The sequence below is a fragment of the Pinus tabuliformis genome, chromosome Q (assembly GCF_031772625.1).
Source record: "Pinus tabuliformis cultivar Carrire ecotype Pingquan chromosome Q, CPIR1, whole genome shotgun sequence".
Classification (NCBI taxonomy): domain Eukaryota; kingdom Viridiplantae; phylum Streptophyta; class Pinopsida; order Pinales; family Pinaceae; genus Pinus; species Pinus tabuliformis.
In genome coordinates this window covers 418,182,405-418,195,836 of record NC_142296.1, presented here as the reverse complement: position 1 = coordinate 418,195,836, position 13,432 = coordinate 418,182,405, and the positions used below count along the sequence as shown (strand labels likewise).

Below are 13,432 nucleotides of genomic sequence, written 5' to 3'. Positions count from 1 at the left end.
TACTCCAATGGCAGATGTCAATAATGCGGAGGGTGATCCGAGACAGCAGGAGACGACAACCAAGGGGCCGAGCGAAGGGGGGAAAAAGAGATCATCCAGGAAATTTGTTGTGCCTTCAACTGAGCCGCCGCGTACCAGATCCAAGACTGCTGAAGCCGCAGCAAAGCCGATGGAGACGGCATCTTCACATTCAGGTGATAACTCCATTCCTACTTGTCAACCTTCTATTTCGAATGAATTGCAATCCATTATGCACCATGCATTCAGAACTTCCTTTTCTGAGAGTGTCTCCTTACCATCCATCCATTGCCCCATCGATCCCCCCCTCCCTACTTTCTCAACTACCCCCCCTTCCTATATCCCGGAGACTGGTCTCCCGGATTCCCCTCCCTCCCCGATGGTATCTGGTGGGCACCATTATCTTTTGAGATCCAGAACTCGGCCTAAAATTTTAGGACTGGGATCCTCCCCAGGTCGGCATCGGAAACAAAAGCGAGGCCGGCCATCCCAAATTTCTTCTGCAAAATTATCTGCGGTGGCTGATGTGGCTTCGGGTCGACAGATCACTATTGAAAGGGCACTTAGAGCGAATGAGCCCCAGAACTGGGTGACCCCATGATTTGTCTCTCCTTCAACTGCAGGGGTTTAGCCAGCCCTAAAAAACGATTGGCTCTCAAGAGACTGGTACTTGAATCCAGATGTGATATCATTTTTCTTCAGGAAACACTATGCTCCTCTGAACTTGCAGTTCGTTGTCTACACTCTTTTCTCCCTGGATGGTTCCTGCATGGGTTGGATGCCTGTGGTAGATCTGGTGGACTACTCATTGGTATCAATCCTAAAATACACAGACCTCTTTCGGTATGGGGAGGGAGAGGTTTCCTTGGTATGGACATCACTTTGGGTGAATTGGGCCTTCCCATCAGAATTCTCAACATCTATGGACCCAATCAAAACAGGCTCGACTTTTGGCAAAATTTTCTATCTGAAGGACATATTACACAGAGCACCATTATCGGGGGTGATTTTAATTTCTCGTTGGGATCTGGGGAGACATGGGGGATATCTTCACAAGGGGATCCTATCGCGGAACAAATGTCCATGCTCCTCGATGGCCAGCATCTTGTGGACATCCCCATGAATAAAAAACTTCCTACTTGGCACAATCAGCGTACAGGAGAGGCTGCTCTTGGAAGGAGGCTGGACAGGTACATGATGCATGAGGCGCTGATACAGAAATTCCCATTATATAGACAGTGGGTCAGCAACGGGGGTCTGTCTGATCATCACCCTATCCTTCTTCAGATCAGTGGCAACTCGCCAAAGCCGCGCTCCCCCTACAAATTTTTTGCTGGCCATCTTCAAGACCCAGAATACATCAAGTTGGTATCGGATTTCTGGGCCTCACAGCCCCAGTTGAGAGAAGGGAGGAAAGCTTCGGACTTCTGTGACAGGCTTAAAAAGCTCAACAAAATGTCAGAAACCTGGGCTCGTCTGAAGCGAAGCAGAGAGGAACAGAACCTGAAGGATAAGGAAGATAGAATAGGCCAATTAACAGACGAATGGGGAACAGGTTATCAATCGGATGAAACAAAAGCTGAACTCTGCCAACTGATTGAGGAAAAATCGAAGATCTTAATGGAAAGGGAAGAACTCTGGCGCCTGAAGAGCCGAGCCATCTGGCTTAAAGCAGGGGACAACAATACAAATTTTTTTCATAATATTGCCAATGGCAGAAAGGCCGCTAACACTATATGGCAGCTTCCAATGGAGCCTGATGGTTGGGCAACCACTCATCAACAGCTGGCTAGATTGGGGATCACTCATTTCAAGGGACTCTATACGGCCCCAAATTCTGTAAACCTTCCAGAGATTATCAGACTTGCTGGTAAGTTTCCAAGGTTCGTGGCACAGGAGGACATTGAGGATCTCTGCCAACCAGTCAGTGAACAAGAGCTTGAAAGCACGCTTAAGTGGTTCAAAAAGGACAAGAGCCCGGGACCAGACGGATGGCCTGTGGAATTCTACCTGGCCTTCTATGAGATGATGAAGGAGGACCTATTGGCGGTGGTGGAGGAGAGCAGGATCACGGGTCACATTCACCCACCCATGAACCAGACCTTTATAGCCTTGATCCCCAAATCTGACGAGCCCACATCCTTCAATGACTTTCGGCCCATATCCCTCTGCAACTGTCTCTATAAAATCATAGCCAAAATCATTGCCAACCGTATAAAGCCAATCCTATCCTCGCATATCTCGGCAGAGCAATTTGCCTTCCTCAGGAACCGACATATTCAAGAGGCTATTGGCACTGCCCAAGAAGCTTTACACTCTATCAAGCTAAAGAACCTGAAAGGCATCTCCCTAAAAATTGACCTTGCCAAGGCATTTGACAAAGTAAATTGGTTATATTTGAAGATGATACTTACTCATCTAGGTTTCCCTCATATTCTCATCAATTGGATCATGGGCTGTGTTACTTCGGTATCATTTGCTATACTCATCAATGGTGCGGCTTCGGAACGATTTCATATCTCCAGGGGGATAAGGCAAGGCTGCCCTCTATCCCCATTACTTTTTCTCATTGTTATGGAAGGATTGAGCAGGCTTATAGCTGAAGCTAGAAGGACGGGAGACATAAGTGGTCTCAAAATTACGGAGCAGTTTGTCCTAACCCACCTATTGTTTGTGGATGATATATTAATCTTCCTGAATGGCAGTATCAGGGACACCGTCGCCCTTAATGACATTCTACTCCTCTTTTGTAAAGCCACGGGCATGGAAATAAACGAGCAGAAATCCACCAGGTCCATGATGCATTGCTCACAGCAGGAAGCTCTACTAGCTGGACAGTTTTTCCCTTTCATAGAATGCCAGTTGATGGATGGAATCAAATATCTGGGATTTAGACTGAAGCCGGATGGGTATAAAATTACTCACTGGTATTGGCTTATAAACAAAATTGAAAGGAGGATAACAGGTTGGCAGCATCGGCTATTGTCTAAAGCAGGCAGACTCCTACTGATCAAGACAGTCCTGGAGGCCACCCCTGTTTATTGGATGTCTCTGACATGGATCCCTAAAGGCATTTTGAACAGGATTCAACAAATCTGCTCCCGTTTTCTCTGGAATGGAAACAAAAAAGGAAGGATTTTTGCTTGGACCAGATGGACCACAATTGCACTGCCAAAGAAATGGGGTGGATGGGGTATCAAGTCCCTACAGGAATTTGCACTTGCTCTCACGGCCAAACAGGGCTGGGCCCTCACCAAGATGGACAGTCTATGGGCTAAGATTATTCATCACAAATACATATGGCCATCCTGCTTCACGGAATGGCTTCGCAGACCTTCTTGGAATCAACAAGGTATTTCAGCGATCTGGCGTGCCACTCTCAAGGCGATGCCCCTTATTAGAGATAATCTACTCTGGAGGGTGGGTAATGGGGCTCAGATTCGTATTGGACTTGACCCTTGGCCTGGTTCGGGGAATGCTCACATACTGCCCAGAGATCTGATCCATCACCTCAATCACAGGGGCATCAAATATTTAGCACAGATCGGCGATCGGGAGCGCTCCACTATATTTTCACAAGCTTGGATTAATGTTGGGCTCGGACAGTTCCCGGAGGCTTGGACAGAACAGTGGAATGGATACATACGAGCTCTTATTGAAACTCATATCAAACTTCGGGAGGATGAAGATCAGCTTATATGGGCCCCTGCTAAATCTGGGACATACTCACCCAATCTGGGTTATATCAGGCTTATGGAAGACAGAAAACCTGCAAACCTGCTAGGCTGGTGGAAAGTTGTGTGGAAGCTCCAAGTGCAGCCCAGAAACAGGCTTCTCCTGTGGAACATAATCGCAAATAAATTACCTACAGGGGATGCCCTCAAGAAGCGGGCCATAGCAGGACCATCTTGGTGCGTACTTTGCCAAAGAAATGAAGAATCGTCGATCCACCTGTTCCTCCACTGCGAGACAACAAAAGAAATCTGGCAACAGGTCACACAGGCACTGAATATCAGAAAGAATTGGCAGGGCGAGGACATACCGACTGCCTGGACAAATTGGTGGGAAGCGGTTGCCACAGAAAAGGCCTTAAATCTCCCAGCAGTGATATCGAGTTTCATTTGGCGGAGCAGGAACGCTTACATTTTTGAGAACTGTAGAATCAACAAACAGTTACTCTCGGCATCCATTTGTGCTGCCTACAATGAAATACCTTTTGAGAGCAAACCTACCCGACCTAGAATTATTCAGCCTGAAAACATAAATAAGGATATGCCTTGGGCATATTTTGACGGGGCAGCGCCGCCACAAGGATGTGGTGGGGGGATTGTTTTTTTCCTATCGGATACTCATTTTTTTCACCTAAGACTGGGTCTGGGTTCGGGCTCAAATAATTTTGCGGAACTTATCACTTTGAGACACCTTCTTTATTTTGCCCATACTAAACATTGCAGACAAATTCAAATTTTTGGGGACTCAAAGATTGTGATTGATTGGACAAACAATAAAACTATCTGTCATGCATATTCTTTGAAACATATCTTGGAAGAAATTGTTTTTCTAAAAACACATTTTGACCAGATCACTGTTTCTCATATCTACAGGGAAAGAAATGCGATTGCTGACCAGCTTTCGAAAGAGGCGGCGGATCGGCCTCTAGGAGACTGGCTGATCGAAGAACACACACCAGCTGGGATCCACAGGTTCTATCATCGTCCCTACATCGACGGCCTGCTGATGGGGGGTCCTCCCCCTTATTAGTTTTTTTGCAACTGCTACTTGGGAGCTTCTTTTTGTATAGCAGCAACTAGTTAATCGGGTATATATTTTGTATGGACATATGGATGTACATATTCCTGTATGGCCTTGGGCTTTATATTTTGAGAATTTTGGGGTTTCTGTATCTTCTGGTGACTTACAGCTTCATGTATTCACCTGGTCACTCTCTGGATATTTATATCTTGCTTACTTCTTTGTAACGTGGCTCTGGCCACTCTACAGCATATGCCTCGGCATCTACAACATGTAATATCTATTAACAACTTTTTAATAGAAATTACGAACTCTATTTTCCCCGGAAAAAAAAAAAAAAAAAAAAAACTGATGAAGTGTTTTAGAGCAAGCCATTTAGAGTAATGAAGAGTCTACCATCTTTAACGAAGGGTTGTACAATAAATTCATGGGGACTCATGAGTCTAGAACAATACTTCTAAGGGTAAGAATTCAGCGTCAATAAAGGACAAACAGAGATTCTGAGATCCTACCAATGTATCATCAATTGTTGTAGCCGCTACAACAACCCAAAAATTTCGACTCTTTCAAAATTTTGGAGACCCCCCTTACTGAACTCTCCATCATCCTTTGCCTATGGTCTCTTAAGGTTATGATTCTTCTTAACCTATATAGGGTTTTTTCCCTCATACTTAGAAAACCTAGGGTTAGCAACCTAAAACTTTGGAAATTCAATTTTTCCTCACATAGTCGCAAGTATCAACCATAGTTTCTAATGATGGTTTCACTAATTATTAAAATCGCAACTTGTGACTGTTGCCTCTGGTCGCTAGTTGCATCCATAATTTGTAGAGGCTATTGTACTGAGCGTAAGAGTTGTGATTTGCGACCTTATTCAAACACTCTTTCTCCATGTCGCAAGGTCACATCCTTAACGCTTGGCCAAGTCTTACTATGATTAGGATTGTGATTTTTGACCCCCTTAGAGGTCAGTAATCGCATGTGATAGAAATACCTTGTAACTCTCAATTCTGACCCCTCTCCTGGATGTAATTTTTTTTATCTGCAACCCCACTCGTTTTATCGCACGCAACCAAATAATCACGCATATTCAACTTGCAACCCCCTGTAGGTCACAAATCGCATTCACACTCCAAGTTGGCTCTTCACTGATATTTCCCTAGGAAACTTGCGACATACACACTAGGATTGTCATACATGATAGAAGCATCGCGCAGGTCAAGAATGCAACCCACCTCCACACTTGCTACCTCTTTATAAAACTTCGATTCCCCTCATAATCTTCACTTGTGTTTCTCTACACTTGTATAAGCGACTCCTCTCCAGTGACTAGAAGCTACGCATGACATCTCCCAACAAGTAAGTAACACATACCGAAGATAACAATCATTACTCTTTGTTGCATATCGACAAGTGTTTACACCCTGTTGTCCTTTGAGATAACCTAAGGTCAATTAGTTATGCCAAAGAATCTATAATGTTTTGTTGTTTTAAATGATTAGATGACCAGTGAACTGTTTATAAACAAGTGCTTTAAACTTAGATAGATTCTTAATAAAATAAAAGGTTGTTCTTTACATGCACATGGTTATTTTTATTTTAGTGGAATGAGTAAGTAGAATATGGAGAAGTATATTTGATTTACTATTCAGACTGAGTATTTAACCATATATAAGTAGAAATTAAGAAAATCGTGTTTTCTTAATCAACAAGATATAAACAGACTATCACATAGATCTAGTGCAATTTATACTCAAAGAGGAATTTACAGTAACAAATAGTTTTGTAAATTTATCTCTTATTTGAATTACAACTTCACAGAGGATCTAAAATGAAAATGAAATTCAATTAAATTTTAAATCAGATAACTGCAAAAGACATGATTTATATGAAGAAGACATAATGAATAAAAAAGATGAAATACAACTCACTGAGAGACAGACCATATGAGGCAAATCAAGAATCTTTTATTATCTCAAAAATGCTCCAGCTTAGTACAAAACTGCTTGATAACTTGTTCAAGGGTTCAACCCTGAATACTGCGACAGAATGAAGTATTTAAACAAAATTTACAAAAATATTACAATTAGTTCCTGAGTGGCACGAAATTCTGTTATTAACTTAGAACTAACAGAAAATAAATAATGCGATCAAAAGGAATGCATCTGTTGAAGTGATATGAACATTTGGCCCTGCTTTGGAGGAGAAAAGTTGTTGAGTGGTCACTATTCAGGTGTTGCGTTGGTCAAGCTAACCTGTCTTTTTAATCTTGGAATTCACACAACATTTCCCACCGCTCTTCTTCTAGAATAGTAATCTTTGTCACCTTGTAGTAGATCTCATCTACCTCAGTATACCAAGCAAAAGTGGGTTTTACTACAAAAATGTGTTTTATCTCGTGTTGGATAAAACTTATATTGCTGATAGGTTCGTAAAAAGCTCTCCCTGTCATAGAACCTTTGATGTTGGAAGACTTAGTTGTATCCTTGGAAATGTCCTGAAGTTTCTTCATGTAGTCTTCCCTAGTCATTAATTTGTCATTGATTACAAATAAGGAAGGCAGACCTTTCTTGTTCAATGCATCTATTCTAGTGAAAAAACTATTAACTGCTACCTCCAGAGTGTGACACTTCTCTGTTAGCTGTACAACCAAGTTCTTCTTTGTTAGATATTTCTTTACTTCTAGGATGGTTTCTGTTCTGTCATCTACTCCCAGATCATCCAACTCATATCTTTTTTTGGAATTGAGGAATTTTATTATGTTGTTGGCTGTAGCAAGAATTTCTACCAATTGAGCATTGATAGTGGAAATAGTTTGCTTAACTTTCTCCATCTATTCCTTCTGCTCGAAACTAATCTGTATACATGGCCAGATTGCATCTATTTCTTCAATGATATTGTTCCAGATGATTTCTTTAACATGGGTCAACGTGTAGCCAATAGAAGACTTAGCTACTAACTTCTTCCATGCCTCTATCTGATTTTGAGCTCTCTGTAGCTATGCTGCATGAAAATTTTCAATCTTTCTTTGATGATCTTGTAGAAGTTTGACTTGATCCTGCAACTTTTTTATCTCTTCAGTCTGGAGAGAGATGTTTTGTATTGCATTTTCCAACTGATCTGCAACATCTCCTCTACTTGTTGTAGAAGATATGGTTGTAGGAATGGTTGTGATAGGGAGTGCTTCCAAAGGGACAACAGCCATTTTGGCAGTTTTCTCCTTTTCTTTAATCAACTTTTCCATTTCTGTCTCCATTTTCTTCAACTGTGAACTCTGCTCCATGATGAGCTTCATCATATCTGCCTTTTGTGTCTTTGTTTCTTCAATATCCTTGGCCAGAGGATCTTCTATAGCTGGAAATTTTAACTGCTTCCTTAATGCTGCTATGTCTAAATTCTTTTTCTTTATAATATCTTCTGCAAAATTGATGTTTGAAGGGTCATAACCCACCTTGATCACTAAGTCCTCCATATTTTTGATCTTGGTGTCTTTGGCAAGTGCAGAGACCTTCTCCATCTTCAGTTGTGATTGGAAATTTGCTAATGTAACTTGTAGTTTAGACAAACTCATAGCAATGTTGCTGGCAGTGGAAAAGATCATTTCTCTAGTATGCTTGTGCATCTCCATTTGGCCAATGGGATGTATATCTTTTACATCAAAATCAAATGTTGTCTTCTTGTAGTCTGATGTTGCTTTGGGTTGGGGAACCTGTGCCTGGAGGAATTTCATTTGCATTTTACCTTGTTTTGAATCAAAGGCTAACAACAGCCTGCTTTGAGAACCTGAAGTCTGCTTCTAGAACTGATTATAGGTATTAATATTCAAGGCTTCATTCCTTACTTTTATCTCCTTGAAAATTGTCCATTATACTTTTCTTTGTCTCCCCTCTAGTAGATGTGTTGGACTACATAATTTGTTGTTGCTCTTGTGAAGCCGTGGAGGTAGTGGGAGACAATGTGGTCTGATCACCCACTAATGAGGAAACAAGTGTCTCACTAGTGGTGATAATGTTATCTTGCTCTGAATCTTTGTTGAGGCTTAGTTTGGAACTAAGCTTGGCCTTCTTTCTATACATAATCTTGAATCCTTCACTGAAAATGTCAATCCCTGAAGGGGACTCTTCTTCTCTGGTTCTCTTAGATGTTTTCTCCTGCATGGTAGGAGTCTATACTGTAGAGGATGATACCAGCTTCTCTTCTGCTTCTTGTAGGGTATTCTCAACCCATTCCAGTTGGTTTTGGTACTTCTCTATCTCTGGTCTAGCTGTGTGAAAATAAGTAGTAGATTTGGTTTCTACTCTTAATTTAGGAATGATCCCTAATGGATCATATGACCAGGTGAAGCTAAGGTTGAACTGCATTACCTTTAATATCTTATCTGCTTCTTCCCCTACTGCCCTATTGTTGCAAATGGAAGGCCCAATCTGTGTTGTAATTTTGAACTGGGACTTCTTCTTGGCAGCTACAAAGTGGATTTCATCCATATTGAGCATCTCCCTTATGTACTCTGGTGAAAAAATCCTCATTGGGAGGAATTTAGGCAGCTTATAAGGTGCAAGCTAACACCCAATATTCTCAATTCTGTATGGTTTTGGTAAAGGTACCAATCCCCTGTCTGAACTTGGTCTGATGGCTGCAACACCTTTCTAATTTCCTCACTAATCCTTGGTTCTATTCTGCTACTTAGGAGACTGATTGTAGGATGCACAAACATCTCTATGACATGTTTATATGTGTATTCCTTATGTTCCTTCATCACCAGAGTAGTCCAAAAGATGATTAACTATTGGTTTCCTTTTTTATCCAGCTTTTGTAAAGCAAGGTTGATGTTGTCTCCCTAAAAGTATAAGAACATATAAACTAACATAGAGGCATACTTGAATACCTCCTTAGTTGGGAATTTGATAAGCTGCTGATGAATTGAATCTGCAAGAAATTGGCTAAAGTTAAACATGATGGAGGGCTTAGAATCAGCAGAGAAAATGGACAGAAATCCTATGATGGCCTCATCTACCCACTAATCTGAGTAGTAGCCAAGGAGGTAAGAGATAACTGTGATAATCTGCTTGGCTCTCTCAGGGAAAATGGAGGAGGGATAGGGAGGATTTTTATTTGGTGATGAGGCATCTTCTATCAAGAAAATTTCCAAGGTTTTGGCCCTTTTAACAAAGTCTAATTTCTGGTACAGTTCAACAAGTGCTTCATAGGAAAAGGAGGTGACATTCTCTATTGTGGGGGCTTGAATCATCTGGTCTATGGCTTGAGGAGTAATAGTAAACATAATTTCTCCAGTGGGGGTAATGATGGTCCTTTGACTTGGAAAATAAGATGCATGACACTTCCTAACAATTTCTGGGGTGTTGTGGGTACGAGGAAAAATATTGTGGGTAAATTGGACTCCCACAACTGAATGTCATCGGATTTTTCAATGTATTTGTATTCGAGCCAGAAATACATCTCAAAAAGGTCAAATTCACAGAGAGTTTCATGGATTTTAAGGTCTTTGTCAGCCAAAGGGATGTGGTGAAAATCAATGGGAGGATAGATTAGAGGATTGATAGGTTCTTTTGGTCCTTTGTACTTTGGAGGCATCTTTGGATAAAGCTAAGGATAGGAGTGAAAACTAGATTGGAGGCTTCAATACACAGAGAGGAGTTAGGTTTTGGGGGCAAAAACAGAGGTAATAGGTTGAAAACAAGTGAGCAGACAATGTCACTGGTAGGTGAAAACGTCGGAGTTTAGCCCAACAAACCTATAACAAAGCAATACAGTGACAATGCATGAATTCAGTAACTTGTTAACAAGTGAAAGGGAGGTTTATATAATAGTGTGGATTTTTCGTTGAAGGTGGCACAGGTCCATTGGATTAACAGCTAAACCATTTACTGCTTAATCATTTAATTGTGGAGGAAGCGAATGTAATTGGCAGAATTCACGGGCGAATGACATGGCAAAATATGAGTGGTGGGAACGCAGTGGGAAGAAGAGTGGTATCAGGAGTGAGGGAAACTTCTTTTCGGGGGGGGACAGCGGTTAGCGGTTTCGCCCAAGGGGGGTCTGAAAAGCTATGGTGTTGACACGTAGGGGTGGGCGTGGTTTTGTATACCGCCCATTTCGGACCACCCACCCAACGGTAAAGTTCGAATGGTGAGGGGGGGTGAAATACAACATGGTATGTCATATCTTGGGATATGGGCGGAGATGGAGTGAGAGGTGGCAGAAAGTTATTGTGATGTGACAGGACACCTGGTGGGGCCGGTGGGGTCGGCAGCAGTTAATTTACTGCATAGTGGGGAATATTTGCAATATATGAGGGGGATAATAAACTTACGAATAGGTGATTAATACACCAATGTATGAGGGAAGGGGGAACTTTGGGGTTTTTTAAAACTTAGTGATAGGGAATTATTATACCAAAATTAATTGATATATAACTCTTTAGAGTAAAACATTTGCTCCTTTGCCTTTTTCTTCTGCACATGAAAACAATACTTGACTTTTTCCAATGTGGTACATTTTGACTAGCAGCCTGTGCATTTATAAAAATATGAAATGAAGCCATTCTTTTCGTTTTGCTTTCCTAACATTTTATTTCTCTTTTGCCTTCTTTGTTTAGGGAAACTAACACCTAACATTTTATTGATATGGATGCCTATAAAACATTAAATTGGCCTAGCATTTTAACTTTTCTTTTTTTTGCATCCATATCGTAACTTAACATTTTAAATTTTTTTTTGGCTAATATACTAACTTATCAAAACCAAATAATGTTACAACATCGGATCCAGCTGGGGACTGCTTCCCCCTGTGGGATACAAAGAACAAGAAGGTCCAAGTGCCTTCTCCTCGGGCTATGGAATCTTTGCTAAAACAAATACTCTCTTGCAAATTTTTCAAAAATAAAATAAACTCTTTTGATATTTATAGATGATGAATGAATGGATGAAAAATTAATACTGAATGTAATGTTTCGAGTATTCCACATTGACTGGCAATGAGGAATACTCTCCTTCCATATTCTGTAGGATGAATGTATTGTTTCCTTTGACTTCTGCAATGCTAAAAGGACCAAACCAGAGGTTGTCAAAATTTGCATGCTTGCCTTTATCTTCTCTCCTTGTATCCCATCTAAGCACTAGGTCACCTTTCTTGAAATTTCTTTCTCTAGCCTTTCTGTCAAACAACTCTTTCATCTTATTTTGGTATTTCCTTAGCTTGTACTGAATTTCATCCCTGTCTTCATTCAACTCAATAATTTGATTAATCCTTCTTGATAAATCATCTTTTTCTTCATAGGATTCTTGAAGGAATCTCATAACATGTAAAGCTAAATGAGTAGGAAAAATTGCTTCCTTGCCATAAACTAATTAAAAGGGAGACTTGCATGTTGATCTCTTAGGAGAAACTCTGTTTTCCCAAATTATATGGATTAGATGGCTATCCAAACTCTTTTTATGGTCTTCAAGAGTCTTCTTAATGACCTTAACTAAGCTCTTGTTGGAAGACTCTGCTAGCCCATTACCCTGTGGATAGTATGGTGTAGAATGGTGTAATAGGATTGAATACTTTTGACATAACTCAATCATTTTAACACTGTTGAAAGTTGTTGCATTATCTATAACAATCTGTTGAGGACATCCAAATATTGATAGGATGTTTTCTTCAAGAAATTTAATCACAACAGTATCAGTTTCATTTTTAACAGGTATGGATTCTACCCACTTGGTAAAATAGTCTGTAGCAATTAAAATCCATTTGTGTTGATTACTTGATTGTGGATGAATTTCCCCTATAAAGTCCAACCCCCATTGTAGAAAAGGAGCATGAACCAATACTAGAACCAAAGGAAGTGCTGACAGTTTCTGTTTTCCTACAAATAATTGGCATGGTGTGCAACTTCTTACTCTTGCTCCAACTTCTTTAAAAAGTGTGGGCCAATAGAAACCTGCTTTTAAAATTTTGTAGGTTGTTGCTCTCTAGGCATAGTGTCCACCACAAAACCCTGCATGAAACTGATCTATAATTCCCTCTGTTTCATTTTCAATTAAACAAAGAAGAAGGATATTAAGAGGGTATTTCCAGTATAGATTAGCATTGATAATGAAGTATTTTACTGCTTTAAGCTTCAGGGCTTTGCACTGCTTCAAGTTAAGATCAGTTGGACATTGAAAATCCCTAAGAAACTGCACAATATCAGAGTACCAATCAGAGAGTAGATATTTTTTATCTATGTGAACAAGAATGGCTTGATCTGAAGAAAGAGGTTCTTATGGATTCTCCCCTTCTATAAGAGGAGGAGGTTCTTGTGGATTCTCCTCAGATATTAAGGAAGGTTCTTGTGGATTCTCCCCTGATATTAAGGAAGGTTCTTGTGGATTCTCCCCTGATGAAATTTCAGAAACCATATTTATCCCCAATACTTTGCAGTTGGATTCAGCTAACAATTTGGCCAGGCCTTGGCCTTTTACTAGCTTTGTGGTCTTAATTTCAAGGTCAAATTCAAGGATTTTAGCAATCCATCTCCCTCTTCTTCCATCAGTATCAGGCTGGGTCAAAACAACTTTAACATCACGATTAGAGAAATAAGCTGTAATGTGTGAATGCAAGACATAGGTTTTAAAGGATTTGAGGGCTTGAATTAAGGCATAAGTTTTTTTTTCAA

General features: G+C 40.6%; 1 protein-coding gene across 1 annotated transcript in view; it reads left to right on the top strand.

Moving 5' to 3' along the window:
* The first annotated feature begins 1,095 nt into the window (after nucleotides 1–1,095).
* Nucleotides 1,096–13,432, top strand: part of LOC149219984 (uncharacterized) — a 34,872-nt gene continuing 22,535 nt past the window's right edge. Inside the window, exons 1-2 of the mRNA XM_089386968.1 lie at nucleotides 1,096–2,092; nucleotides 2,441–4,336. Of these exons, the coding sequence (XP_089243094.1) occupies nucleotides 1,096–2,092; nucleotides 2,441–4,336 (2,893 nt within the window). The remainder of the gene's footprint in view (nucleotides 2,093–2,440; nucleotides 4,337–13,432) is intronic.